This window comes from Oncorhynchus tshawytscha, linkage group LG20, assembly GCF_018296145.1.
Source record: "Oncorhynchus tshawytscha isolate Ot180627B linkage group LG20, Otsh_v2.0, whole genome shotgun sequence".
Taxonomy (NCBI): Eukaryota; Metazoa; Chordata; class Actinopteri; order Salmoniformes; family Salmonidae; genus Oncorhynchus; species Oncorhynchus tshawytscha.
In genome coordinates, this window is record NC_056448.1 from 26,981,987 (window position 1) to 27,008,383 (window position 26,397).

The 26,397-nt window shown below is 43.8% G+C and overlaps 1 protein-coding gene across 4 annotated transcripts in view; it reads left to right on the top strand.

Moving 5' to 3' along the window:
• The window catches only part of LOC112220319 (erbin), a 118,772-nt gene that overhangs the window by 81,239 nt on the left and 11,136 nt on the right, over nucleotides 1–26,397 (top strand). The window contains exons 10-23 of one of the 4 annotated variants that reach the window (XM_024382115.2): nucleotides 1,109–1,253; nucleotides 5,289–5,361; nucleotides 9,183–9,312; nucleotides 9,526–9,641; nucleotides 12,872–12,941; nucleotides 14,807–14,906; nucleotides 16,103–16,224; nucleotides 17,169–17,342; nucleotides 17,737–17,910; nucleotides 18,003–18,132; nucleotides 18,315–18,498; nucleotides 18,838–20,362; nucleotides 22,059–22,211; nucleotides 24,057–24,113. In XM_024382115.2, the coding sequence (XP_024237883.1) occupies nucleotides 1,109–1,253; nucleotides 5,289–5,361; nucleotides 9,183–9,312; nucleotides 9,526–9,641; nucleotides 12,872–12,941; nucleotides 14,807–14,906; nucleotides 16,103–16,224; nucleotides 17,169–17,342; nucleotides 17,737–17,910; nucleotides 18,003–18,132; nucleotides 18,315–18,498; nucleotides 18,838–20,362; nucleotides 22,059–22,211; nucleotides 24,057–24,113 (3,153 nt within the window). The remainder of the gene's footprint in view (nucleotides 1–1,108; nucleotides 1,254–5,288; nucleotides 5,362–9,182; nucleotides 9,313–9,525; nucleotides 9,642–12,871; nucleotides 12,942–14,806; nucleotides 14,907–16,102; nucleotides 16,225–17,168; nucleotides 17,343–17,736; nucleotides 17,911–18,002; nucleotides 18,133–18,314; nucleotides 18,499–18,837; nucleotides 20,363–22,058; nucleotides 22,212–24,056; nucleotides 24,114–26,397) is intronic. The other 3 variants (XM_024382116.2, XM_024382117.2, XM_042302425.1) reach the window with 3 other exon arrangements.

The following is a 26,397-nucleotide window of genomic DNA, read 5'->3' on the forward strand; positions in this document are numbered from 1 at the left end:
GCAATGTTATGGCAATGTTATGAAGTTGTAATAATGCCTCTGTTGTACTCTGGGTAGTTTTGCTGCATGCCCATCGTAATAAGATTCATGTCACGAATGACGAAGCCACAGACCAATTAATCTGTTGATTCAACATCCTTCAGTGATAATTCAAACGATTGCGTTTTGTTATTGTTCGTTGTCAGCACACCTTCTGTTGCGTAAGGTCTCTCGCTCTCTCTGTCTCTCTTTTCCCCTCTGTCGCTCTCTTTCTTTCTCATGGATATGCCAAGCTTGTTTGGTAAATAGGTCATAATTAAAACATTAGCGCGCCGCTAGCATTTTGACAGCACCACCACCAACCCCGCAATTATAGGCTATTCCTCTGTTAAGATTACTGAGTTCTACCTGGCCTCAATGCAGAACATTACAAAAAATATATCAAAAAATAAACAGTGCCTAAGAACGGTGATCTGTACACAGCATTTCACTGTGCTATTGTTTAGGGGGGTTGCAGGCTTTCGGGTTCCTGTGTTCAGATTGGTCAGGCCAGGGTATTCCTGTGTTCAGATTGGTCAGGCCAGGGGTATTCCTGTGTTCAGATTGGTCAGGCCAGGGGTATTCCTGTGTTCAGATTGGTCTGGCCAGGGGTATTCCTGTGTTCAGATTGGTCAGGCCAGGGGTATTCCTGTGTTCAGATTGGTCAGGCCAGGGGTATTCCTGTGTTCAGATTGGTCAGGCCAGGGGTATTCCTATGTTCAGATTGGTCCGGCCAGGGGTATTCCTGTGTTCAGATTGGTCCGGCCAGGGGTATTCCTGTGACTGTTTTAACCCCTCGATGTAATTCCAAGTTGAATTAGCCCCGTCAGCCTCAAACCTCCCTGTTTCTCATTTCAGTAGAGATCAATGCCCTATATATAGCCTAGTGCTAATCCCACCTCATTTGTACTTTCAAGGGGACCTTCGAGAGATTTGTCAAAAACAGTAAACAATATCTAGAAAGGAAAAATACACAAAAGACATTACTATCTCAATGGAACGTATTTTAATAAAGGATTCTGTGTGTGTGCGTGTGTGCGCGTGTCTGTGCCCCTGTGTGTTTGTATTCATACCCGTGTGTGATCTCCAGATGCTAGGCACTCTGAAGCAGCTGTCCTACCTTGACGTCTCCAAGAACAACCTGGAGATGGTGGACGAGCAGATTTGTGGCTGTGAGAGCCTGCAGGACCTACTACTTTCTAACAATGCACTCACACAGCTGCCCGGATCCATAGGTGAGCAGCTACGTACACACACGTGCACACACACACAGACTGGCACAAATACTGACACTCACACAGACACACACACACACAGAGAGACTGACACAAATATGCATGCACAAACATACACACACTAAGTGCCCATCTCTTTACCCCATAATAAAGTCTGTTTGACGTAGCCCAGTGACCAGACATAGGGCCACTGCATCTGTCAGCTATTGTGTGTCTAATGAACAGCTTGGTTGTTATTCTGAAGTGAAGAGAAATATTGTCTGTAATATAATTTCCTTCTGGAATGAATAGATCAAATATGCTGTGTATTCAGAAAGTATGCAGAGCCCATGACTTTTTCAAAATGTTACGCTACAGTTTTGTTTTTAAAATTGAATAAATACTTTTTTTCCTCATCAATCTACACACAAAATCCTATAATGGTTTTTAGACATTTTTGCAAATTAATTACAAATAAGAACTGAAATATCACATTTGCATAAGTATTCAGACCCTTTACTCAGTACACTGTTGGCAGCGATTACAGCCTCGAGTCTTCTCGGGTATGACCCTACAAGCTTGGCACACCTGTATTTGGGAAGTTTCTCCCATTCTTCTCAGCAGATCCACTCAAGCTCTGTCAGGTTGGATGGGGAGCGTCTCTGCACAGCTATTTTCAGGTCTCTACAGAGAGGTGCAATTGGGTTCAAGTCCTGGCTCTGGATTGGCCACTCGAGGACAGTCAATGACTTGTCCCGAAGCCCCTCCAGCATTGTCTTGGCTGTGTGCTAAGGGTCTGTTGGAAGACAAACCTTCACCTCCGTCTGAGTTCCTGAGCACTGGAGCAGGTTTTCATCAAGGATCTCTGTTTTTTTATTATTATTATTATTTTTTTTTTTAACCTTTATTTAACTAGGCAAGTCAGTTAAGAACAAATTCTTATTTACAATGACGGCCTAGGAACATGTTCAGGGGCAGAATGATAGATTTGTACCTTGTCAGCTCGGGATTTGAACTTGCAACCTTCCGGTTACTAGTCCAACGCTCTAACCATTAGGCTACCCTGCCGCCCTGTACTTTGCTCCGTTCATCTTTCCCTCGATCCTGACTAGTCTCCCAGTGCCTGACGCTAAAAAACATCCCCACAGCATGATACTGCCACCACCATGCTTCAACATAGGGATGGTGCCAGGTTTCCTCCAGGCATGACGCTTGACATTCAGGCCAAAGAGTTCAATCTTGGTTTGATGGAGGCCACTGTGTTCAGCTTCAACGCTGCATCATTTTGTCTGATGTGGAATAGAGTTCCATGTAACCATGGCTCTATGTGGTACTGTGGAATAGAGTTCCATGGCTCTATGTAGTACTGTGGAATAGAGTTCCATGTAACCATGGCTCTATGTGGTGCTGTGGAATAGAGTTCCATGTAACCATGGCTCTATGTGGTACTGTGGAATAGAGTTCCATGTAACCATGGCTCTATGTGGTATTGTGGAATAGAGTTCCATGTAACCATGGCTCTATGTGGTATTGTGGAATAGAGTTCCATGTAACCATGGCTCTATGTGGTACTGTGGAATAGAGTTCCATGGCTCTATGTGGTACTGTGGAATAGAGTTCCATGTAACCATGGCTCTATGTGGTACTGTGGAATAGAGTTCCATGTAACCATGGCTCTATGTGGTACTGTGGAATAGAGTTCCATGGCTCTATGTGGTACTGTGGAATAGAGTTCCATGTAACCATGGCTCTATGTGGTACTGTGGAATAGAGTTCCATGGCTCTATGTAGTACTGTGGAATAGAGTTCCATGTAACCATGGCTCTATGTGGTGCTGTGGAATAGAGTTCCATGGCTCTATGTAGTACTGTGGAATAGAGTTCCATGTAACCATGGCTCTCTGTGGAATAGAGTTCCATGTAACCATGGCTCTATGTGGTACTGTGGAATAGAGTTCCATGGCTCTATGTAGTACTGTGGAATAGAGTTCCATGTAACCATGGCTCTATGTAGTACTGTGGAATAGAGTTCCATGGCTCTATGTAGTACTGTGGAATAGAGTTCCATGTAACCATGGCTCTATGTGGTGCTGTGGAATAGAGTTCCATGGCTCTATGTAGTACTGTGGAATAGAGTTCCATGTAACCATGGCTCTATGTGGTGCTGTGGAATAGAGTTCCATGGCTCTATGTAGTACTGTGGAATAGAGTTCCATGGCTCTGTGTAGTACTGTGGAATAGAGTTCCATGTAACCATGGCTCTATGTAGTACTGTGGAATAGAGTTCCATGTAACCATGGCTCTATGTAGTACTGTGGAATAGAGTTCCATGTAACCATGGCTCTGTGTAGTACTGTGGAATAGAGTTCCATGTAACCATGGCTCCATGTAGTACTGTGGAATAGAGTTCCATGTAGTCATGGCTCTATGTAGTACTGTGGAATAGAGTTCCATGTAGTCATGGCTCTATGTAGTACTGTGGAATAGAGTTCCATGTAGTCATGGCTCTATGTAGTACTGTGGAATAGAGTTCCATGTAGTACTGTGGAATAGAGTTCCATGTAACCATGGCTCTATGTAGTACTGTGCGCCTCCCATAGTCTGTTCTGGACTTGGGGACTGTGAAGAGACCTCTGGTGGCATGTCATGTGGGGTTTGAATGGGTGTCTGAGCTGTGTGCTAGTAGTTTAAACAGACCACTTGGTGCATTCAACATGTCAATACTTCTTACAAAAACAATCTCTCCTCCACTTCTAAAAAACCCAGGAGCTTATTGTGTTACATTGTGTTGTGAATTCTATTCTGTGAGTGGTGAGGCAGACATAAGGCTACCAGCCAGCTACGCATTGAGAGTGTGTGGAGTCGGGAACTGTCCCTTATTTGTGTGGTGCTAAAACGTTCTAATTTGTACACATGTAGAGATTATGTTCCCCCTCTCCACGTGAGAATACGACTTGTTGTCAAGTTTACTTTATCTGGATAGCCTAGCTCACACGAAAGTGGCTAATGTAGGCCTAACCGGAGAAATAAAAAGAACGTTTATGATAAGCGAATAGGCTACAACACCTTTGTGGAATCAGGTGCTGCACAAGTGAAATCCCCAGTTTGGAAGGACAACAACACAGTAGATAGATACACAGGCTGCACAAAGTGCAAGCAGGTAGGCCTATTTGTTTTCGATAAATCAGTTCATTATTACATGAATTTAGGCTTTCGTTCATTAGACCATACGCAGGCCATATAAAGTGTAAACCAGTGCGGCTGGTAAGTTTGATTCTACTAAATAAATGTAGCCTATTTTTGCAGCCTATATTCCCCTCACTTAACTTTGGACCTGGAAGCCAGTTCCACTGCATGTTTTTCATTGTTCCCCTCTAATCAGGGACTGATTTAGACCTGGGAAACCAGGTGTGTGCAATTAATTGTCAGGTAGAACAGAAAACCAGCAGGCTCTGGACCACGTAGGTTAAGAGTTGAGTACCCCTGTATTCGATTCTGGTAATTCCCACCCTATAACTCTCGTAACTTGAGTGCGCTTTGAATATAATTCAAAGTGCCCTGCAATTATAAATATTTTCTGATGTTCCATATTTGATTTGCGTGGCGCAATGATTTTGTCATGCCGCAGCGGCACAGCTAAATTACTACAGTGTAAGCACTGCCTCTTGGTATGATATGTTGGTGTCACTCTGAAAAAAAGAGATACAGGGCATGCTCTGCTTTCCCATCAAATAAGATAAAGCATTGCATACAGTTGGAGTCAGTCTGCAATTTATTCGGCCCCAATCTATGGTCATAAACTAGTTACATAAACCAGATGGTGGTATGAATTCATCTGTTGCGTAACTGTAAAGGATACTCCTCTTTAGGTGATGCAGCTGAGAATCAGAATCCGTATCTGTGTGCTGTAGCCTAATGCACTATTTATCTTTCTCTCTCTGTCTTCCTACCTCTCTCTTATTCTCTCCGTCTCTCTCTAACACCCCTCTCGCTGACTTCTCTCTCTCTTTCATCCTCCCCTCTTTCCCCCTCTTTCTCCCTGTTCCTTCCCCCTCAGGCTCCTTGAAGAAACTAACCGCCCTAAAAGTGGACGAGAACCAGCTCATGTATCTGCCAGACTCCGTCGGAGGGTGAGTACAATTAAAGCCATAGGTTTTAAACAACTAAACCCACCCTGATTGGTTTGCATTGATCATCTTGATCATCCAGACATATCACAGAACGCTGTGGTACAGTACACCAATGTAGAGCTAGGTTTGATTAATTGACCTGTTTCTACAAACGCGCCAGATATGAGACGATTGAGTCCCAATTATATAGGTGAGTGATCTAAGCCTGGCTCCTCCATTGTGAATGGAGTCAATGGTAGTCCTGACCTGAGGAACCTCCGAATACCGTATTGACAGATTAAAGCCCCTGTTTAATTCTGCTTGGCCAACACTCATCGATTGATGACAGGTGAGGAGGCCAGCTATTGGTGATTGACTGATGCTGCCAGGGGTGTGATCAATTGCCAAACAGTTTTGCCACTAAAACAAGTGTTTATTGGAAAAATGTGGGTAGGTCCCTTCCCATTCCATTTTGTTCCTTTGAAGAAATGTTTTGCAACAGAATTGGAGTAGTGATTATGCCCCTGGTAACACAGTCATTACAGGCGGGGGTTAACACTTGATCTCTGACCTCTCACTATAGATGTGATCATTCATATGGAGCGACAAATTGATTTTAATCCAACAACATATTTTGTGGGGTAGCCAACTAGCATTTCAAGATTGACTGTTTTAAAATGGCCACTTGGTTTATGCTTTATCTATGTTTTAAGTTTGACAGAGTTATAATTTCATAATTTTTCCTTTCTGGTCCATTTTAGTTGTTTTTGTTTTTTGTTTCCCAAACGTTGCCAATTACCCTGTTTGTTAATTTATATTTCCTGGTCCCAGATTAGGAAAAGCTTCTGGGCAGGATTATGAATGTGATTTCAAGGGGAACTGTGGTTTTATCCCAAACCAGGATTGTAAAGCATACTGATTAAATGTATTTAATCATCTTGCATTTCATTACATTTGTTTTACATTTTGACCAATATTGTCGTCGGTTACCTACGCTCTTGTTTGTCCCTTGTCTTGACTTCTGAGAAGCGGACTCAGATTCCTCTCTTTACTCCGTTGCTATAGATCTGTCACGATCGTTATAAGGAGTGGACCAATGTGCAGCGTGGTAGGCGTTAATTTTCCTTTATTAAATGAACACCGAACAAAAACAACAAAATAACAAACGAAACATTAAGCTAAATAATAGTGCTAACAGGCAACTATCCATAGTCAAGATTCCACAAAGCACAATGGGGAAATGACTGCCTAAATATGATCCCCAATCAGAGACAACGATAAACAGCTGTCTCTGATTGGGAACCATACCAGGCCAACATAAATCACTAATCACCTAGATGACCCACCCTAGTCACTATCACACCCCAACCAACACAGAAAATGAACAGCTCTCTATGGTCAGGGCATGACAAGAGCAGAGATTGGCAACAGTCGACCCGCGGTCCAGAACCGTCCAGCAAGTGTTTTAAATGTTTTTTAGTAATAAAATCAATAATTAGGACTGTAAAATCAGCTGAACATGTATTTAATTCAGGAAATAGTTTCCCAATCCAAGTATTCTCACAAATAAAAAAATATGCACTACATGACCAAAAGTATGTGGACACCTGCTCGTCGAACATCTCATTCCAAAATTCTGAACATTAATATGGAGTTGGTTCCCCCTTTGCTGCTATAACAGCCTCCATTCTTCTGGGAAGGCTTTCCACTAGATGTTGGAACATTACTGCGGGGACTTCCAATCAGCCACAAGAGCATTAGTTAGTTCGGGCACTGATGTTGGGCGATTATGCCTGGCTCACAGTTGGCGTTCCAATTTATCCCAAAGTTGTTCGATGGGGTTGAAGTCAGAGCTCTATGCAGGCCAGTCAAGTTCTTCCACATTGATCTCGACAAACCATTTCTGTAAAGACCTTGCTTTGTGCACGGGGTCATTGTCATGCTGAAACAGGAAAGGGCCTTTCCCAAACTGTTGCCACAAAGTTGGAAGCACAGAATTATCTAGAATGTCATTGTATAGTGTTGTGTTAAGATTTCCCTTCACTGGATCTAAGGGGCATTAGCCCGAACCATAAAAAACAGCCCCAGACCATTATTCCTCCTCCACCAAACTTTACTATTGGCGTTATGCATTCAGGCAGGTAGCATTCTCCTCGCATCCACCAAACCCAGTTTCGTCCGTCAGACTGCAAGATGGTGAAGCGTGATTCATCACTCCAGAGAACAAGTTTCCACTGCTCCAGAGCCCAATGTCAATGAGCTTTACATCCCTCCAGCCGACTCTTGGCATTGCGCATGGTGATCTTAAGCTTGTGTGTGGCTGGTCTGCCATGGAAACCCATTTTATTAAGCTCCCAACGAACAGTTCTAGTGCTGACGTTGCTTCCAGAGACAATTTGGAAGTCAGTAGTGAGTGTTGCAACCGAGGACAAAAGGCATTCCTGTTCTGTGAGCTTGTGTGGCCTACCACTTAATGGCTGAGCTGTTGTTGCTCCTAGATGTTTCCACTTCACAATAACAGCACTTACAGTTGCCCAGGGCAGCTCTAGCAGGGCAGAAATTTGAGGAACAGACTCATCCTATGACGGTGCTACGTTGAAAGTCACTGAGCTCTTCAGTAAGGCCAATGTTTGTCTATGGAGATTGCATAGCTGTGTGCTCAATTCTATACACCTGTCAGCAACTGGTGTGGCTGAAACAGCCAAATCTACTAATTTGAAGTGGTGTCCACATATGTTTGTATATATCGTGTATATTTTTATCTGTTTTATGCGAGAAGCAATCTGTTTTCGCTTTAGTAATGGTGCAACCATGACAGTAACAAATCTGCGCTCGCTTTTATCTTTAGGGCACTTAAAAACAACGATACGAAGCTTATTCATTACAACAATTATTATCTGGGTGATTATTTTTCTAGGAGCACGGTGCCTCCAAAGTATCATGTAAGGGTGCACAGAAAAATATGTAGTAGCATATGTGACCAAAATTGTCGCGCTTTAGAGCCCTGTCTGCAGTTGATAAAAACTATTCTAACTGACCTTGGCCAACCATTTCAGTTAATGTTGGAATTTTTTATGACGCGAATATAGGCCTGGGCCCGAATTCACAAAGCATCTCAGAGTAGGAGTGCCGATCTAGGATCCGATTCTCTTGTCCATATAATTGTATTCATTATGATCTAAAAGGCTAAACTAATGCTAGATCAGCACTCCTTCTCTGAGATGCCAATAAGGCCCTGATCTTGTCTGTTGTTGCTCCAGCTAAGAGGATATTGGGTATCATTGTACCTGTCCTTATTTTAACACCAGAGCTCCCATTGGATTCCAGGAGGGAAAACTCTGGCTCAACTCCATCTTAAATTCAGGTCTACGTGAATAATTTATGCACAGTATGTATTTTTAAATGAATGCTGGAATAGCAACCCCAGATATATTCAGAGAATGCTGGCTTGCATATTCCTGAGCCAAACTCCAAACAGAATAATGAGAACCAGATCTGGAAGAGTCTCGGATGTAGAGTAACCTCTATTCTCCAGCGAGTATCTTTCACTCTTTTTTTTCCTTCTTTTTTTTCTTCATAAAGGGTCATATGCCGTATAGTGCAGTCCTAGACGATATTGGAACCTGACAGTTAGTCAGAAGATTCCTCGGAATGTTGGCTAGTTCGAGCAGGAAAAATACCTTTTTAGGACTCTCTTCCCCCCACTGTGGTATAAAACCCTCTCGCCCCTTGCGAAAAAACGCCTCTGGAATCAATGAGACATAAACTCTGTTTAGTTGTCCTAAATGAAAAGCCCTCCTCCTCTTTTCCCCCTGTTTCTTCCTCCTCTTCTTTCTCTATAGTCTGGCAGCCCTGGATGAGCTTGACTGTAGTTTTAACGAGATCGAGGCTCTGCCCTCCTCCATTGGACAGTGTGTCAGCATACGCACTTTTGCCGCTGACCACAACTTCCTCACACAGCTGCCCCCAGAGGTGAGCATGGGGGTCAAACACTGTGTGTGTGTCTGTGGGTGTTGGTGTTATTGTGTGCACGCTGTGCTAATGTTTGCTTATTTATAAAACATGAATGCGTGTGTGTGCATGCGTGGGTGCGCATACGGCAATTTATTATGTCCAGCCTCAGCTGTGTGCTGATGTCTCCTGGTCTCGCTCGCTCTCTCTCTCTCTCCTTCCCACATCACCCAGATGGGCAGCTGGAAGAGTGCCACTGTGTTGTTCCTGCACTCCAACAAGCTGGAGTCTCTACCTGAGGAGATGGGAGACATGACCAAGCTCAAGGTCATCAATCTCAGCGACAACAAGTGAGTCTAGCCTCCGCCTTTCTCTCCCCCAAGTCTCAGCCCCGTGGCAGTCCAGTCAGATTGTTGATGCAATCTGAAGAGCAGCCAGACAGGCAGGAGACCAGATTTGATGATGCCTCTTTAATTTACAAAGGTTGGCTAATCTTATGATTAGTTTGGGGCAACTCATCCATCTCACTCCCCTGTACTCCTATTTTCCCCCTGTCTCTCCCCCTTTTACTTCTGTTTTGCCCCCTGTCTCACCCCCATCTCCACCCTGCTACACCCCTTATCCCAGATAATACAGGGGAACATGAATCACCATAACACAGGGGTAACAAATGTGTAGAGGCATTGTTGAAAATATTGGCATATACTGTGGATTGCAAGTTAATCAGTAGTACTATCAGCGTAAGGTAACAGATTTGTCAGAGTTGAATGAGGAGTCACATACACTGCAGGAGAGGCTATGCTCGTCCTCTCTTTCTCTTGCTCTCTCTCTCTCCAAACTTGACAGCATCACATAGTGTCACATATATTAATTTAGCAGATGCCCCCAAGTCCTAAAATGAACACCAGCCACCTGCCAAATGGGTAGGTAGATTTTGGCAAGATGGTAAGATGTCTATTTTACCAGCGAAGTTGGTGGGTGGTCAGGGCTCCACAGTGCGAACATTTAACTCATATGTGTGAATAAAAATAGTCAATTATGATCACATTTATAGTCAAATAAATGCTGCAGTAGAGGCTTTCAAAGTATTTCTGCCATTTTGTTTCATAGCTGGTTAATTTAATCTCACAAAGTCAAAGAACTACAAATCCTATATAGTCTATTCCGACTTGCGCTGCAACACTGCCTGTCTAGGGGCTGTGTACACATGAATAGCTGAGTGAAAGATAATTTTTTAGAAGCGCTGCGCAGTCATGAAAGTTGGTCTAATTTACTTGAAATGAAAGTCTACTTAAGTGAAACTTTGCCCATGTGTTTCTTGGCTATTCACATTGTTTTGTTCACAAGCTAGGTTGTTTTTCAATGTTTGAGTTTCAACTGCTAGGAAAGAGGAGACAGTGCTTCTACTACAAGCTGACTAGACCGGGCATGCTCTTGCGCCATTGCGTACATGTTGATGATTTTGTCCACCCACACCAGACGTGCAGGTTGAAATATAATATAACTCTGAACCACCTATATTAATTTGGGGACAGGTATAAATGCATGAAACATTCATGGCGCGAGCATTATGTGCGCGAGCGTTGCACAATAAATGTACACGGTCATGTTATTCAATCATTTTATCCAAACTGATCTTGCGCATTAACGAGCGTCTGTGTAGCCAGGCACTAAAATAGAACTTGGTTCTATTTTTTACGCTTGACGCGCTTCAAGTCCCGCCTCTCTCATCTCCTCATTGGTTCTTACGAACATATACTGAGCTGAACTGAGGTCCACACTCCAGTCGGTGGTGATAATGCACTTTTAAAGTTTGTTGCCAACCGCCATATAAAGTCGAAAGAAGAAGTAAACTGATGGAGGGGAGATTACTAGAAACTAACTAGGTTTACCCTTTTTTCTCTGTGGATTAATTGTCAGACTAGAGGACCTTGTGCATTTCAGGACAAATTAGCTAGCAACAGCAAGCTAGCTAAATGGCCATGAATGTTTAATGCATTTCGACCTGTCCCCAAATTAATATAGTTGGTTTAGTTTGTTTTGATATTTCAACCTGCGTGACCTGATCGCGTCTGGTGTGGGTGGACAAAATCAACATGCACACGATGGTGTACCTGCATAGCCGGCCTAGTCAGCATGTCAGTCTCACAGGCACAAAGGTGTTTCAAGTTGCGTTTCCACGGTAACCCCCCGCCCTCTGATAAAGACTATTTTTGTCTGATAAAGACTCTGAGTGGCTGGTGGACCAAAAAGTACATTTTATGTCCTGGATGCCGCTGCTAAATTGTTACTGCCAATCCAAAAAATAAGTCTAAAACCCGATATAAAGTATATCGAAAAGATAATGGAGTAATATATTTTCATAATTTAGAACTAAGAACCAGCAAAATAAAAACAAGACAGTAAGGAAGAATAAAACATATAGAACAAGATCACAGCATAAACCATGGCAAAATGTGTAGAATTGCAGGAAATTTGCTTTAAAACTGCAGCAGAAAGAATTCCTGGGGGAAACACTGCTAACCCAATCTTTAATCGACACAACTCTTTTTCTTGCATATCGCTGTAAACATCAGTCAATTCAATATGATTCATTATTTCTGGTGTTCTCAGAGCGTTTCATTAGAGCGCTCCAGTAGTCTACAGACTAGTTTAACACAGTAGTTAAAATGTCAGCAGTCTCCCAGCTGCTCCCTTTGTTGTGCAAAGCCATGCTACCGTTGCCACATGTGCCTTGTAAAACATGTCCATCCAGCTTATTGGAACCAGCGCTGGCACCAGAGCAATCTCCCTCTGCTGCGCCCGCCACCAAAGTGGATTATATAAGGCACTAAAAACACACACACACACGGGCCGTGTGTGTCAACAATAGAGGAAAATGTCAGAATCAGAATGCATTCCCCCACCTTGCACACGAACACACATGCACACACTTACACACACATCGTGAAAGTTAATCATTGGTGCATAATGATACAGGAATTAAAGCCTAAGTTTGGACCAGGAAGATTAAGTAGATTGATTTAAGACACTCACAAAACCCCAATTCCTTCCTGATGGAGGTTATTTCCAGGGGTTTTTCCAGGCAGTGCCCTAGAAAGAGACACAGTGGCCATGGCCTTTCCACTCGCTAACAGAAGCACTAAATAGATTTTACCATGACTCGGCAGTAACCCTGCAGCCTGCTGGAATTAAGTTCCCATGTTCCAGTTTTTATAGAGAGGAAGAGACCCGTTTTTTACCCTGGAACCACTCGTTTTGCACTCTCCACTTTGGTGTCGGAGACACAACACGATGTTTCCTACCTGTTCAAAATGTACTGTAGGCTTATCTGATTCTCTGTGCGCTTTAGAAAGTTGTCCTATAGATGTTAGACATGGTACTCAAAGATTTGGGCCATTCTTAATATCGGACGGCAGTATCTCTCAAGTAAGTGTGGTTAAAGTCATTATGGATACAGAAACATGGTCATGTGCATTCCTTTTATTTGTCAGTTGAGGTCTGTCCCATATCTTTCTGAGGTCGTTAATGTGCTTCATGACTTTTACTATAACGCCTTTCTCTGTGTTTCTCTGTCCAGATTGAGGAACCTTCCCTACAGCTTCACCAAGCTTAACCAGATGACTGCTATGTGGCTGTCTGAGAACCAGGTGTGTACACAGCCTCTTGGTTTTCACTATGGGGCTTTCAGGGCATTATTCTGTTTTTCATACAGGCTATTTCTTTACGGGTAGGGAAATCTCTTTAGTGAGTGTGGTTACATGCACACAATAATGTGATTATTGTGGCTAGTCAGATTAATATAATAGTTTGATTAAAACGTTTACATGCTTTGCAAGAAGAACGATTTCCCTAATAATTCTGTTTACATGGACACATCTGAAATCAGGCTACCTGATGGCACTTTAAAAATGCAGAAAATCACCAAGCAAAACAAACGTTCTACCAAGGTGAACATTTTATTTTGGGGAAAGATATTTGATTCTTAGTTCAAACATATAAAGTTTGTATGTGAAAAACAACTTCTAGTTGTTCTGAACACACTTTACTCGTGCTAAAGAGGGAGGCTCGTTCGGCTGCTGCTAGCACATGCACAGATCAAATACACAGCTGGAACACCGATTAACGTTTACATGTCCTAATTTGAAACATTGTTCAGAAAACCAGGTGTTTTAATCGGCGAATGCTTACTTCGATTTAGACCTTAACCCCGATTTAAGATAAGCAGAGTAAGGTGTTTACATGACTATTGCATAATCTGTCTACTGCCATAATCAGTTTAATATCTAATTATTAGTCTGCACGTAAACTTACTCATTGTTTGTATGGAGCGTCGAGGTGCTTGTTGTTTTATGACCCTCTTATTTCAAAATCCTCCCTCGAGTGTCATCAGAATGGTATGAGTGGGAGGGAGAGCTGTAATTGAGTATCTGACACACACACACACATACACACACACACACACACACACACGAGTGGCCACTGAGCTGCTCTTAAACGTGTGGACGGCAGTGCACTTCCTTGTCTCTCCGCTCCTCAAATGGTGTCATGAAACATTTGGCACATTTGGCACCCCTACAGTAACTGTTTCTCGGGGGTTCAAGAGCGGCCAAGTGTAGTTGTGCAACCAGCAGCTCCCGACAGCCAGCCTCAGACTAATCCCATTGGACACAGTACAACCTGTCAAAACACAGCTTAAACCCAATAAAACACTTCCACGGTATCTAATTCCACACACCATATTGCATGGAGGGCCTTTCTCCAAAGCCCCAAGCTAACAGCCATTGACCACTCACTGTGCTGAGAGGATTTGACCAGAGACCGGAGAGAGAGAGAGGCTCTCCTTAAAACATTAAAACATAGAGACATGTTTTGATTGAATATAGGTTGGATGGCCACGTTAGTCCAGCAGTCCACTTTTTCAGAAGAGTTGATGTTTTAATTGCAGCCCTGGGCCCGTATTCACAAAGCGTTGGAGTAGTAAGGGTGCTGATCTAGCATCGTTTGTGCCTTTCTAATCATAATCAGTAAGAAAGGAGAGACCTGATCCTAGATCAGCACACTTTGTGATTACAGGCCCAGTTCTTCCCCAGTGGGTTTTAATTAGGAGGTTGTGGTAATGATGTGAACGGGGGTTAGCTCCTGCCAGCTGGGCTTCTTATTGATTGTTATCTACTGTGGTTTAATTGCCCAACACAGTCAGAAACACACATACACACTACAGAGTTTAATAATCAACCCGGATGTCTCTGGTTGAAGTCAGCCAGGTTGAGGAAGGCCTAATTTTCCCTCCTCCAGGGAAATAGAGCTCTGATCATCTCCTAATGCTACTGTCCAAAGCCCTTAGTGTACCTGGAAACCAAATTAAATGGATGATTTCCACCAGTGAATATGTAGACCTATTCATGAAAGATTCCTATGACTGTTTCATGACAGTTTTCAAAAGCCATCGGGATATTCAACATGTATTATTATACCACTGTCTTATGTTCTCTCTCTCTTCCCTCCCCCACAGTCGAAGCCTCTCATCCCTCTGCAGAAGGAGGAGGATCCAGAGACCCACAAGACGGTTCTCACCAACTACATGTTCCCCCAGCAGACCAGGACAGAGGACTGTGAGTACTAGACAATCTGGAGTTTTAAACTAATACAAAGACCTATTATCTATGGGCTAGGTCCTGTTCTAACGCCTTTACAATACATCTCTCCTTGTGGTGATCACTGATCTATATAGTATGTGTTTAGATACACAAATGTCATGTTTCCCCTCCTATTTCATTAGTCTATCTATGGCAGATCAGGGATTATTAAAATAACTGGGCCACCATCGAGGTCGGTCACATCCTACTAAATTCCAGGCTGACTGTGTTGTTTCAGTGCCAAACTTCCAGTGTAATCGCTACCACAATGATCATATTTCATTATCTGCTTCTCATTCTTTATCTTCCTCCAATCTTGAATTTGATCATGTGATTCTGGCAACCAGGAAGTGATTGTCTTGGATGGTTGTTGTGTTGGCCACCTTATCTCCTTTATCTGAGGAGGAGGAGGAGGGGGGGGTAGAAACACAATCCGTTACCCCTCCTTCTCTACATATGTTACCTTGGGCACTAGGTTTACTATTACATCGGTTAGCATGGCTGCTCGCTCTTCCTTTCACTCTGACCTCCTGGTGGGAGAGGATACTGCAGCTTACAGGTGCTAGGCCTTGGAGGGGAAATTGTGAATCTTTTATCAATTTACTGCTATTGCGTTCCAATTTGTTTTTGGGGCACCCGCCAGATCTAGTCAGCCCCTTAATTGGAATGTCGGTGCTTTGAACATTTTGGGCCTGAAACAAGCTCTCATTGTTGGCCGGGAACAGAGGCAAATCTCCAAAATTGAAACTAAATGGATTCAGGAGGGGGTGAGATTAAAAAGTCTTAACCTGTTTCCGAGCAACACAACTTTTGTACTGCTCTGAAGTGGAAACTTGGCTTCAAACACAGCCCAGGCTTAGAGAGAACTGGTCCGGAAATCATGACTGAGCTGAGTTGTCAAAAACAAACAGAATTCTCACCTGTATTTTTAATACTCTTATTAACTTAACTCACACAACCATGTTTGGATATCAAGTGGTATTGATAACACAAACATACATTTACAAAACTGAGAATGTGTTAATTAGTGGTGTATAACTGTGGTAAGGTTTCATAAAATAAAATAATTGAATAAAATGTTATCTCTAGATGTATGCGTAACAAATGTAATTGGAATACTGCATAAAGGTTTGTGCAGCTAGAAAGAGGATGTGTGGTGTGTGTCTCCTCAGGCATCCCTAACTCTGACAGTGAGAGCTTCAACCCCTCTTTGTGGGAGGAGCAGAGGAAACAGCGGGCCCAGGTGGCCTTCGAGTGTGACGAGGACAAGGATGAGAGGGAGACGCCTCCGCGGGTCAGTACTCAGCCCGCACATTACACACACTTGCAGACAGCGAGAGGCACCCGTAAACGTACATAAATGCACACACGCTGATACACACACACTTGTGTACACAGTATGCACACACCTCTCTTTCCTCACTGAGTTGTAGATTGTAGCTAGTGTGGTTGACAAAGTGTCAGAGGGTGATATTATGCAAATGTGAGCTAATGAAAGTATATGAAAAACGATGTCCAGTTGGCGTGCGAGGAAAATGAGGGTCAAATAACCTTGCTCTCTACTCACAATGCTTACGCACATTACACAGTCCTCATTACTAAGTTGTCATGGTTGTTGAAACACTATGGCAAGGGATACAAATGGGCTTTCTGGTGTAAAAGCAAGTTTTTTTCGTTGCTGTCTCCTGTTAGAATGTAAAATCTAGGTCTGTTGAGTCACCTTATGTATCAGAAGGCTTCAAGCTACAGCCACATTACCTATCACAGATTGGCCTTCCCCTCTTCCCTTGTATTAAAGAGAGATGTCTGCATGTTACTGCCTGTACCGGAGTCTCTAAGGAATGTCCAGTTGTCCAATGTCTATTGTCTCACACTGAAATGGAAGCTGCTTGCATTTCATAGTAAGGAGGTTCTGAATCATTTCTTTCAAACCAATTGTGGTGTTTCACACAGTCTCACACAGTCTCCAACGTGTGCCACTGACACAATATGGCTGGCTGGCTGCAGTGCCTCTCCAGCAGACTGGGAGGACGGGCCTGCTGGGAAGAGGCACACCGCCTCTCAAAGCTGTCATTTTGACTGAGGAGCAGCAGTGTCACCTCCATTGGCAACCGAGCTCAACTGCTCCCCCTCCCTCACCCAAGTCCCTCACCCAAGTCCCTCTCCCCACCCCCTGAGGAACCCTCCTGGTTCACTGTTTTTTTGTTTTTTTTCTCTCACGTGTGCATGTCTCTTTAGGAGGGCAACCTGAAGCGCTACCCGACACCGTACCCAGACGAGCTGAAGAACATGGTGAAGACGGCCCAGTCTATCGCTCACAGGCTGAAGGAGGACGAGTCGGGCGACGAGTCGGGGAAGGATGCCAAACCTAATGAGCGGATCCATGTGGGAGTGCAGGACGTGGGAGTCAAGGTTGAGCCTATTGTCTGTAAACACTGGCAGATGTGCAAACTACACACACACACACACACACACACACACACACACACAGGCAACAAACAACTTGGAGACGGTGTGTTGTATTGGAAAATAACCTAAGATAAAATTAAGAATCCTCCACGTGGTGTTTGGTTTCAGAAGTATTTGCATATAAACATATTCTATTGGAAATACAAGGAATCCCAATGAGCCTATTGTACATTAATTCACTGTTACACTTTATTACAGTTCTGTCCAATATTTACTTGCCACCTAATTACAAGTTAGATGGGTAACAAATGACATAACAACAACAACCTAATAATAACTCTGTATCAGAAACAAGTCTGCTTTATATAACCTTCTGTTGGTTTGGGGTTTTGACCAGGTGATCGAGGCTCCCCGCGCCAATGGCAAGCCAGTAGAGATGGAGCCCAAAGCACCTGTCTGCGTCCAGGACTCCACAGTACCCCTGGAGACCTCTGATTCCTACACCTCCCAGAAGACCTCACTCCGGACCTCGGACAATACCAAGACCATGAACCACGAGGACACCCTGGAGGTACGCTACTCTGAACGGTGCTACACATCACACCTCACTGGCCATACACATTATGACTCTTGCACATTTATTTTGTGGTCGTTTGTGTCAAGTCTTTTTCTCTGCAGGATTCTGAGGAGCTTTCATCTGAGGAGGAGATGAAGATGGCGGAGATGAGACCTCCTCTCATTGAGATCTCCATCAACCAGCCCAAAGTGGTGGCACTTAGTAAAGACAAAAAAGGTACCACGGCAGACACATGGCTCCTTTTAGGATTAACAACTGCTAGAAGTAGTACACGGTTAGATGGTTCTACAACAATGTAACTACTGACAAGTTGATTACATCATGCGCCCTCAGTGTACACAGCTTGCTAACTATGAATGTGTACACACTGACCGAGTTCTCCTGTCTTGGTTGGACAGATGACGGCAAAGACGCTGACTCGTTGCTGGACGAGACGGTGGCCAACAGCAATCAGAACAACAGCAACTGTTCGTCCCCGTCACGCATGTCGGACTCGGTGTCTCTGACCACGGACAGCAGTCAGGACAACTCCCTGTGCACCCCCGAGAGAGAGGCCAAGATGCCCTTCCTACCCAAGAGCAGGTGGGTGAAGTCTAGTTTTTCTCAGGGTTTCTTGAGAATGGAGGGTGGGGTTTACTTGCTATTAGGGATGTGATTTCTTTTATAATAGAAGCTCTAAACATCCTAATCAAAAGATCACTAGGGAGCATAGAACAGTGAAGGTTTTTTTCTCATTTGAAATGTTGGCTCAACTAAGGAAATAACTTTGGATGTGTTCATACTAGATCTAACTAAGAGGGTTGGATTTCCTAGTCATTGTGAATGTAGGCCGGGGTTCCTGCGCAGCTGCCATGCTTATACTCTGAATGCCTGAACACTCGACAACAACAACAAACCATTATGCTATGCTTTCTGTTCCAGGCAAGAGGATGAGAACATGAATCAGCAGAAGGTAAGCACCCCTCTCCTCCAGAACGGCAACGGCCCAGACACTACCCTGCAGGCCCTCCTGAAGAACCAGCAGTCCTACGAGTCCAAGCCAGAGAAGATTGTGGGGGACTACGACCTGTCCATGGAGGAGAGGCTGGCCTTCATCAAGAAGGGCATCAACAACGGCATGGGCGACGGCTACACCAAGTGGGACCAGATCAACATGAACGTGGCTAAGCTGCCGCTGCAGCCGGACAACATGGGGGTCCAACTGGATGACTGTCAGAATGGCACGAGCACCAAGGAGGCCTTTCACCACTTACCTCCGCCGTATAACAACGAAAACTCTACGGCGCCCATTACAGACCACTTGGAGAACGGCAACCAGATGGGCGACCACTTTAACGGCCGCTCCAGCGAGGGATTGGCCGTGTCGCCCATGAGGTTAGACTCTGCCACGTCAGTGGTGCGGACTGCTTCGGCGGGCGTGACGGCCAGCAGTGACATGTCGCTGTCTCGCAGCACAGAGGAGCTGTCCCCGGTGGCCAAGGCTCAGAGCATCACCAACATCGAGACAGGGGAGATGAAGCTGTACTCCTTGGACACTGAGGGGGGCTCATACGAGGGTGGAGTAGTGGGCAGGATGGCCGGAGCCTTACCGGGGGCCCAGGGTCAAAGCATCGTCCGCAGCAAGTCAGCCTCCCTGCTCAATGACCAGCCCTTCCAGGTCTACCCCGGCTCCTCAGCCTCTTCCTCCGACCTGCTCTCCAGCTCCTCAAAGCCTCCTGTCAGCACCGGCCGCTACCCCGTCCCCTCAGGCATGGCCATGGGCCCGCCGCCTCAGTACAACGTCCAGTACACCAGCAGCGCCTTGCCCAAAGAAGGCCTGTGGACCCATAGGACCCCCGTCCCCCCCGACCAGGGCTACCTCCCTCCACCCCAGCACTCTCTGGCCAACACCAACTACTCCAACCGCAACCAGGCCCCTCCATATCCCCACCAGGCCCATCAGAGAGGCCCGCCCATGGGGCCCAAGCAGCCTGGTGACATGTGGGCTAAGGAGAGACACCTGCCCCCCGGTGGTCAGCCACGGAGCAGCACCCTGCAGAGGCAGAGTAGCAGTTCCTCCACGGCCTCTATGGGGGACCCCCGGCGCATGCAGGTTCCCGAGGGAGACTACATGACGTACAGGGACATCCACACCCTGGGCCGGGGGCCGCTGGCCATAGCTCAGACCATGCAGAGGCCTCTGTCGGCCCGCACCTACAGCATCGATGGGCCCTGTGTCCCCAGGCCTCACACCGCCAGGCCACAGCCCCATGAGCTGCCCGAGAGGACCATGTCGGTCAGCGACTTCAACTACCAGCACGTCAGCCCCAGTAAAAGGCCCAACGCCAGGGTGAAGTCTGAGCACTCGCTGTTGGATGGGCCAGGAGGACCGGGAGCAGGAGCAAGGGTACCAGTGGATTGGAGAGACCAGGTGATGCGCCACATCGAGGCCAAGAAGATGGAAAAGGTAGAGTATTTGGCGAATATTTAATGAGCGATCTATTTGATTGTACTTTTAATTCGGTATGATTGATAATAATCTTAATGGCCAATCTTAATGGCATATCCCACGATAGAGATCACATCTGTTTGAGTGGGAACATGAGTAAGAATATCACGTGGTTATGGTGTTAACAGCCTAGGTTGTTATTTGGTCATTTTTTTCTTTGATCATGTGTTAGCTGAGATGACCTCACACCGTCCATTCAGAAACCTCATGAACCACATTATAGTGGTGTTTCTGTTTCATTATCCATCTTCATGACCTGTCCAGTTCCTTCAGACTATTGACCTCAGCCCTGGCTCCAGGGTGACCATAGCGCGACGCCAGCTGACTTGAGTCTGGGGGTGGTGTTCCTTAGTGTCTCTCCTTTGGGCCGTAGATGGCACAGGTTGGTGGAAGCTACAGTCTACACTCTTAATGGCCACTCCATCATCACAGCTACTGTGGGCACCTTTAGAACGCAGCCTTAAAAGTAGCTGCAATGATGTTATCTAAGAAGCATGGTATAATCAGTAGCTGGGTTTCCATCCAATTGGTGACAAATTTTCATGCTAACTTTCTAGAATCTGTATAAAGAAAATATGCATTTTTTTCCCTCCAGTAGTGTGTTTCAACCAAACAGACTTATTGCGGATAACAATCAGTGCATGATGACCTAGTGCACACAAAATGTACTTTTTCGCAAAAATGTTAATGTATTGAATACATGTTTCCATCGCATTTTCAACTCTTTTGATAGTTTTGTCACAACAACTATTGTATTATTGCCACATGCGCTCTCGCCAACAGCTCGCAGATAAGGCTGTGCAGGTAGGCTTCTCTACATGATGAGATTATTATGGAAAATTGTGAGAATATTTGTATTTGTCAAACGGCAGTCAAGCATCGATCACCATATCAAGCACAATAAGACCCTTGATATTTATTGGAAAGGAGTATTGAGATCACCATGCACTTTCACCACCCTGTGAAGTTCATCATCTTCTTTTGTCTGTAACCTAATAAGCTTCATGGTTACCTGAGTCGTAGTAGGAGGACCACACACCAATATAGAAAATAGTCAAAATAAAGAAGCTCTTGAATGAGTAGGTGTGTCCAAACTTTTGACTTGTACTGTATTTACTGTATAAATGCATTACGAGTGACTACCTCATGAAGCTGGTTGAGAGAAGTGTGCAAAGCTGTCATCAAGGCAAAGGGTGGCTACTTTGAAGAATCTCAAATATAAAATATATTTTGATTTGTTTAACACTTTTTTGGTTACTACATCATTCCATATTTGTTATTTCATAGATTTGTTGTCTTCAGTATTATTCTACAATGTAGAAAATAGTTTTTTTTAAATAAAGAAAAACCCTTGAATGAGTAGGTGTGTCCAAACTTTTGACTGATACTGTATATAAATGATTGTTTCCCTAAGCATGTCTATGTTGTATCAGTATGTTTGGAGTAACAAGCAAACAAGCTGCTACTAACGCAATGTACAAATGTTGTTGAAGCATGTGGAATATTAGCATTAACAATATTATTTATATTATTTTATTAATCATTACTACTTGGTGAAATGCATGTCCACTAAAGTGTGTGTCTGTGTGTGTTGGCTGTATGTGTGTGTGTGTGTGTGTGTGTGTGTTGCCTGTATGTATAATGTGGTGCTCAGTACGCCCTGTCTCTGTCCTATAATTCCAATTATGCCCCGCTGAGCTCCTCTCACTACGGTAGCTCTAGGGACGTGCACCACACAGGCAGCCAAGGCTCTCTGGTCTTTAGTGCTGCCACAGACGGACGGCCCTACGGAGCCCAGGGCATCTGTGTGAGTACTGGACTGTACTGAGGCTGGACTACAGCTCAGCCTCCTAGCTGCTAGCCTCCTACTACCCAGGCAGATCTGATTGCCGTCTCCTACCACTTTTCAGCTTTGGCCTCGTTCCAATACTTTTAAAAGGACTCTGTCTTCCACGTCTTTCAATTCCGAAAAACAATGCCCTCCTCATTTCAGATTGAGAATTTTTGTGATATACCGTCCTTGAGGTTGTCACTACTCTGTTTGCGTCCATCATTCCAACCCTCAGAACTGGGATGACCTTACAGAAGGATTCAAGGAAGGATGCATTTTAGAGCTATTGGGACAGGGCCTTTGTACTGTATAGCTCCTTATTGTGACGGAACCTATCTTGTTTGAAAGGGGCATCTTTTATCCGTGCACATTAAGGCCACTCTACCATAAACTGTAGGCAAACTCACGGTTTCAATCTCTATCAGGGATTCAAGTAGAGGAAACTCCTAGCTGTGTAGAAAGGCATCCTGCAAATACCAATTGAGACCTGGCATATCTAGTACAATGCTTCTGTTGTATAAGTTGAACATTTTTGTAGTCTCTCAATTTATCCAAACAGTAGTAGGGTTGAAGAGGGCTGAAGCACCATTGTATTTTCCATATGAGTTTGTCTCTACTTGAACCTATTTTCTGTCAGACAGTAGCTGTGTGTCATTATAGGCCATATGATAGGATACAGTTGGCAGTGAGATATAAACAGGGATTCCACTGGCTTGGTGTAGTGGAATCTAATTTATCCAGTTAAATCACAATCAGAGTCTGAAGCCTTCGATAAGCTGTATAGGCTACAGGTCCCTCATCTCTGCCCTGAAATAACATCACGTTGCATATTTCTGAGTCGGCTGTGTATAATAATAGTAGCATGTTGCATGGTACAAAATGCCCCTTTTTAAACCTGGCTTCCCTCCCAATCTATGATTCACTTATCCCAGTGCTTTATCCCCCCCCCACACACACACCTTCCAGCACTCCAATCTAAATGTAGTGCGCCTCCCTTGCTCGTCAAAGACCGATTATCCTTCCGAAAAACTGATTCTCCCCTTTAACGACACCTTGACTCATCATCAATCATCATCTTGCTTAATGCCTCCTCTTTTGATCACTTCAGAATCTCCTCTTAACCCTTTCACTTCTTTGTGTGGAGATGAGCACTGTGTTTGTCCAATGTAAGTATGGGGTATGTAGTTGAAAGAGGAAGTAGTTGTGGTGTTAGATTGAGTCTTAGTGTGGAAAATGGCTGCAAACTCTTTCATTTGCACCTGGTGTTATTATGGTGTCTGTGTACGTGTGGTCTTATAACATGATGAACCATTCTTTCCTTTCCTATGTATTATTTATATAGGACACTGCTTTTGGCCATGTAGTCCCCAATGTAGGGAAACATCATCCCCATTGTTAAGAATGTTATCTTTAGATATGATTTTCATAGGTGTTGGAATTATTTAAGAGAAATTTCAGAATGAATGGTTAACACAACATGTAAAAAATCTCTACCGAACATGTAACTAACATTATTAGCCTCGATCAGATCATGGTCAACTAATTCACCTAAGACATGAAGAATTACATTTGATTAATTTAGCAGATGCTCTTATCCAGAGCGACATACAGTTAGTGCATTCATCTTAAGATGGCTAGGTGGGACAACCACATATCACAGGCATAGAAAGCACATTTTTCCTCAATAAAAATGCACTTTCTATGCTGTGATATGTGGTTGAGTGTTATTTTAAAAAATGTGCATGAGGTGTGTTTGTCATCAACAGACAGTGGTCAACACATGGTCTTTGTTACTAATCACTGTCATTGTTCCCTCTACAGGATGATGTGTTAGGTCCTCAAGGACAACAGGGCTACACCATGGACACCCTCCGAAAAGTAAGTGCACACTAGAGCCATATGTAGAGCATAGGACACCCATAAACCAATCTCAAATTGGTGTTTCTTTTCCTACTGTATGATATTAGGAATGCAGACCATGAAGACCAGGGGATAGTTATAGGCCTACACGGTATTGAAGAGTTTGTTAACAGAACGGTATTTGACAATGTATTCTTCAAGTGAAATAATTTTTCAAATCCATCATACAGCCCCTCCATAAAGTGCCTGCCTGTCTGTCCCATTTCAGCACATGCATTCCCCACCACTGTAAGTAGAGTGTGGGCTAGCCCAGTCCAAGCAGCCTGATTAGAGAGCTGGCTGGCTGAGGATTGAGGGTATTGACCCAGCAGCAGCAGCAGGAGTAGCGTAGCAGCACCATCCTCCTCCCCACCAGTGATTAATGAGTTCTAATTAACGAGATCTGCCTTGAAAGAGATTACTGTTCAGGCCTATCTATTCTCATGGGAGATCTCTGCATCCACCAGGTCCCCCGGTGTCTCACAGAGATGGTTGGAGGAGCGTTGCTTCAGTTATACTGGTATTAAGAACTAAGCTGGGTGGAATACTTTGTTGGAAGCTTAGAGCGCTCATAAGCCCAGTCCACTGAGTGGGCGTCTTGACCTTCATCACTAGGCTATATAACCAGTATGGTACGGTGTCCATGGACGTTTCGAGGAATTGAGATTTATAAAGCAAGTAATATGACAGATATAGGCAGAAGAAACTATTAAAAATATGAGTATTCTACCGTATGTACAGTGTTTCTATATGAAAACTTCTCAGTCGAGGACTGCATGTAAAGATGCTCATTGGAAATATTTGATATTACCTGTGAAATAATTATTTCAACATAGGCACATTTCATCAACTGTTCGGAAATCCATGTTCCTCCCTAGAATCTCACCAGAAGGAACAGATTGATGTTTCAGCCATGGTACCTTCTAGGAATAAATGGATTGAGGAGGGAGAACAGAATTCAACCTATTTCTACAAATAACACTATCCATAATTTAAACATTGATGGTGTTATTACAGATGACCAAAAATGTATCGCAAACTACTGTAGCAGTTTTTACAAGAAATTGTATAGCGCTACCTACTCTCAGGAATCCACAGATATGCTTTTTAACTCACTGAATAATGTTCACTCTACCAAACATCTAAAGAACGATAAATCACCAGGTATTGATTGAATTACGGCAGAATTTAGAAGTTATTTTCTGAACAAGTAGCTCCCTTCCTACTTGAAGTGTTTTTAGAGAGTATTAAAAACAATGTGCTCCCTCCTACAATGACTCAGGGGTGTGACACTGATACCTCAGCCTGAAAAGGAAGTTCTGGATGCAATCATTGATGAAACACAGTCTGGCTTCATGAGGAACAGACATATTTCTAACAATATCAGACTAGTATTAGACATACTTGACTACTCAGACCTAATAACCGAGGATAGCTTCATATTATTTTTTGATTTTTATAAAGCATTAGAAACAGTGGAGCATCAGTTCCTCTTCCACCTTCTTGAGAAATTTGGCTTTGGGGATTTTTCTGTAACGGTATCAAGACGCTTTTCTCTATATAAATGGTAACCTCTATCAAACTGAAACATGGCACCTCACCTAGATTTGAGTTAAAGCGAGGAATTGGGCAAGGTTGTCCTATCTCACAGTATCTGTTTTTATTAATCACCGAACTTCTTACAAATTCTTTAAATAATAGTCCTGTACAAGTTATTTCCATAGCTGGTAAAGCAATTATGATAAGCCAGCTTGCCTACGATACTACACTTTTTCTGAAAGACGCTAGTCAGATTCCCATGTCAATCAATGTGATAGAATCATTTTCCAAAGCTTCTGGTCTATATCTTAACATGAATAAATGTGACCTCATGGCTGTCAAAGATTGTGTGACACCTTCATATTATGGTATTCCAGTAAAAGAAGAACTTATATATTTAGGCATAACCATTACAAAGGATCAGAAGTCTAGAGGCTTACTAAATTTTAACCCTCATATTTTAAAAAACCCACAAAAAACAGAATAAGCTAAATCAATGGCTACAGAGGTACTTATCTTTACAAGGAACAGTCCTAATAACCAAGGCTGAGGGTATCACTAGACTAACATATGGCGCTCTATCTTTTTATCTTGATGGTAAAATAAGCAAAGAGATAGACCAGATGCTTTTCAACTTTCTGTGGAGAAACCGTACATTCCCATTACATGAGGAAAACTGTTGTGATGAACATTTATGAGTATGGTGGGCTGAACTTTACTACCT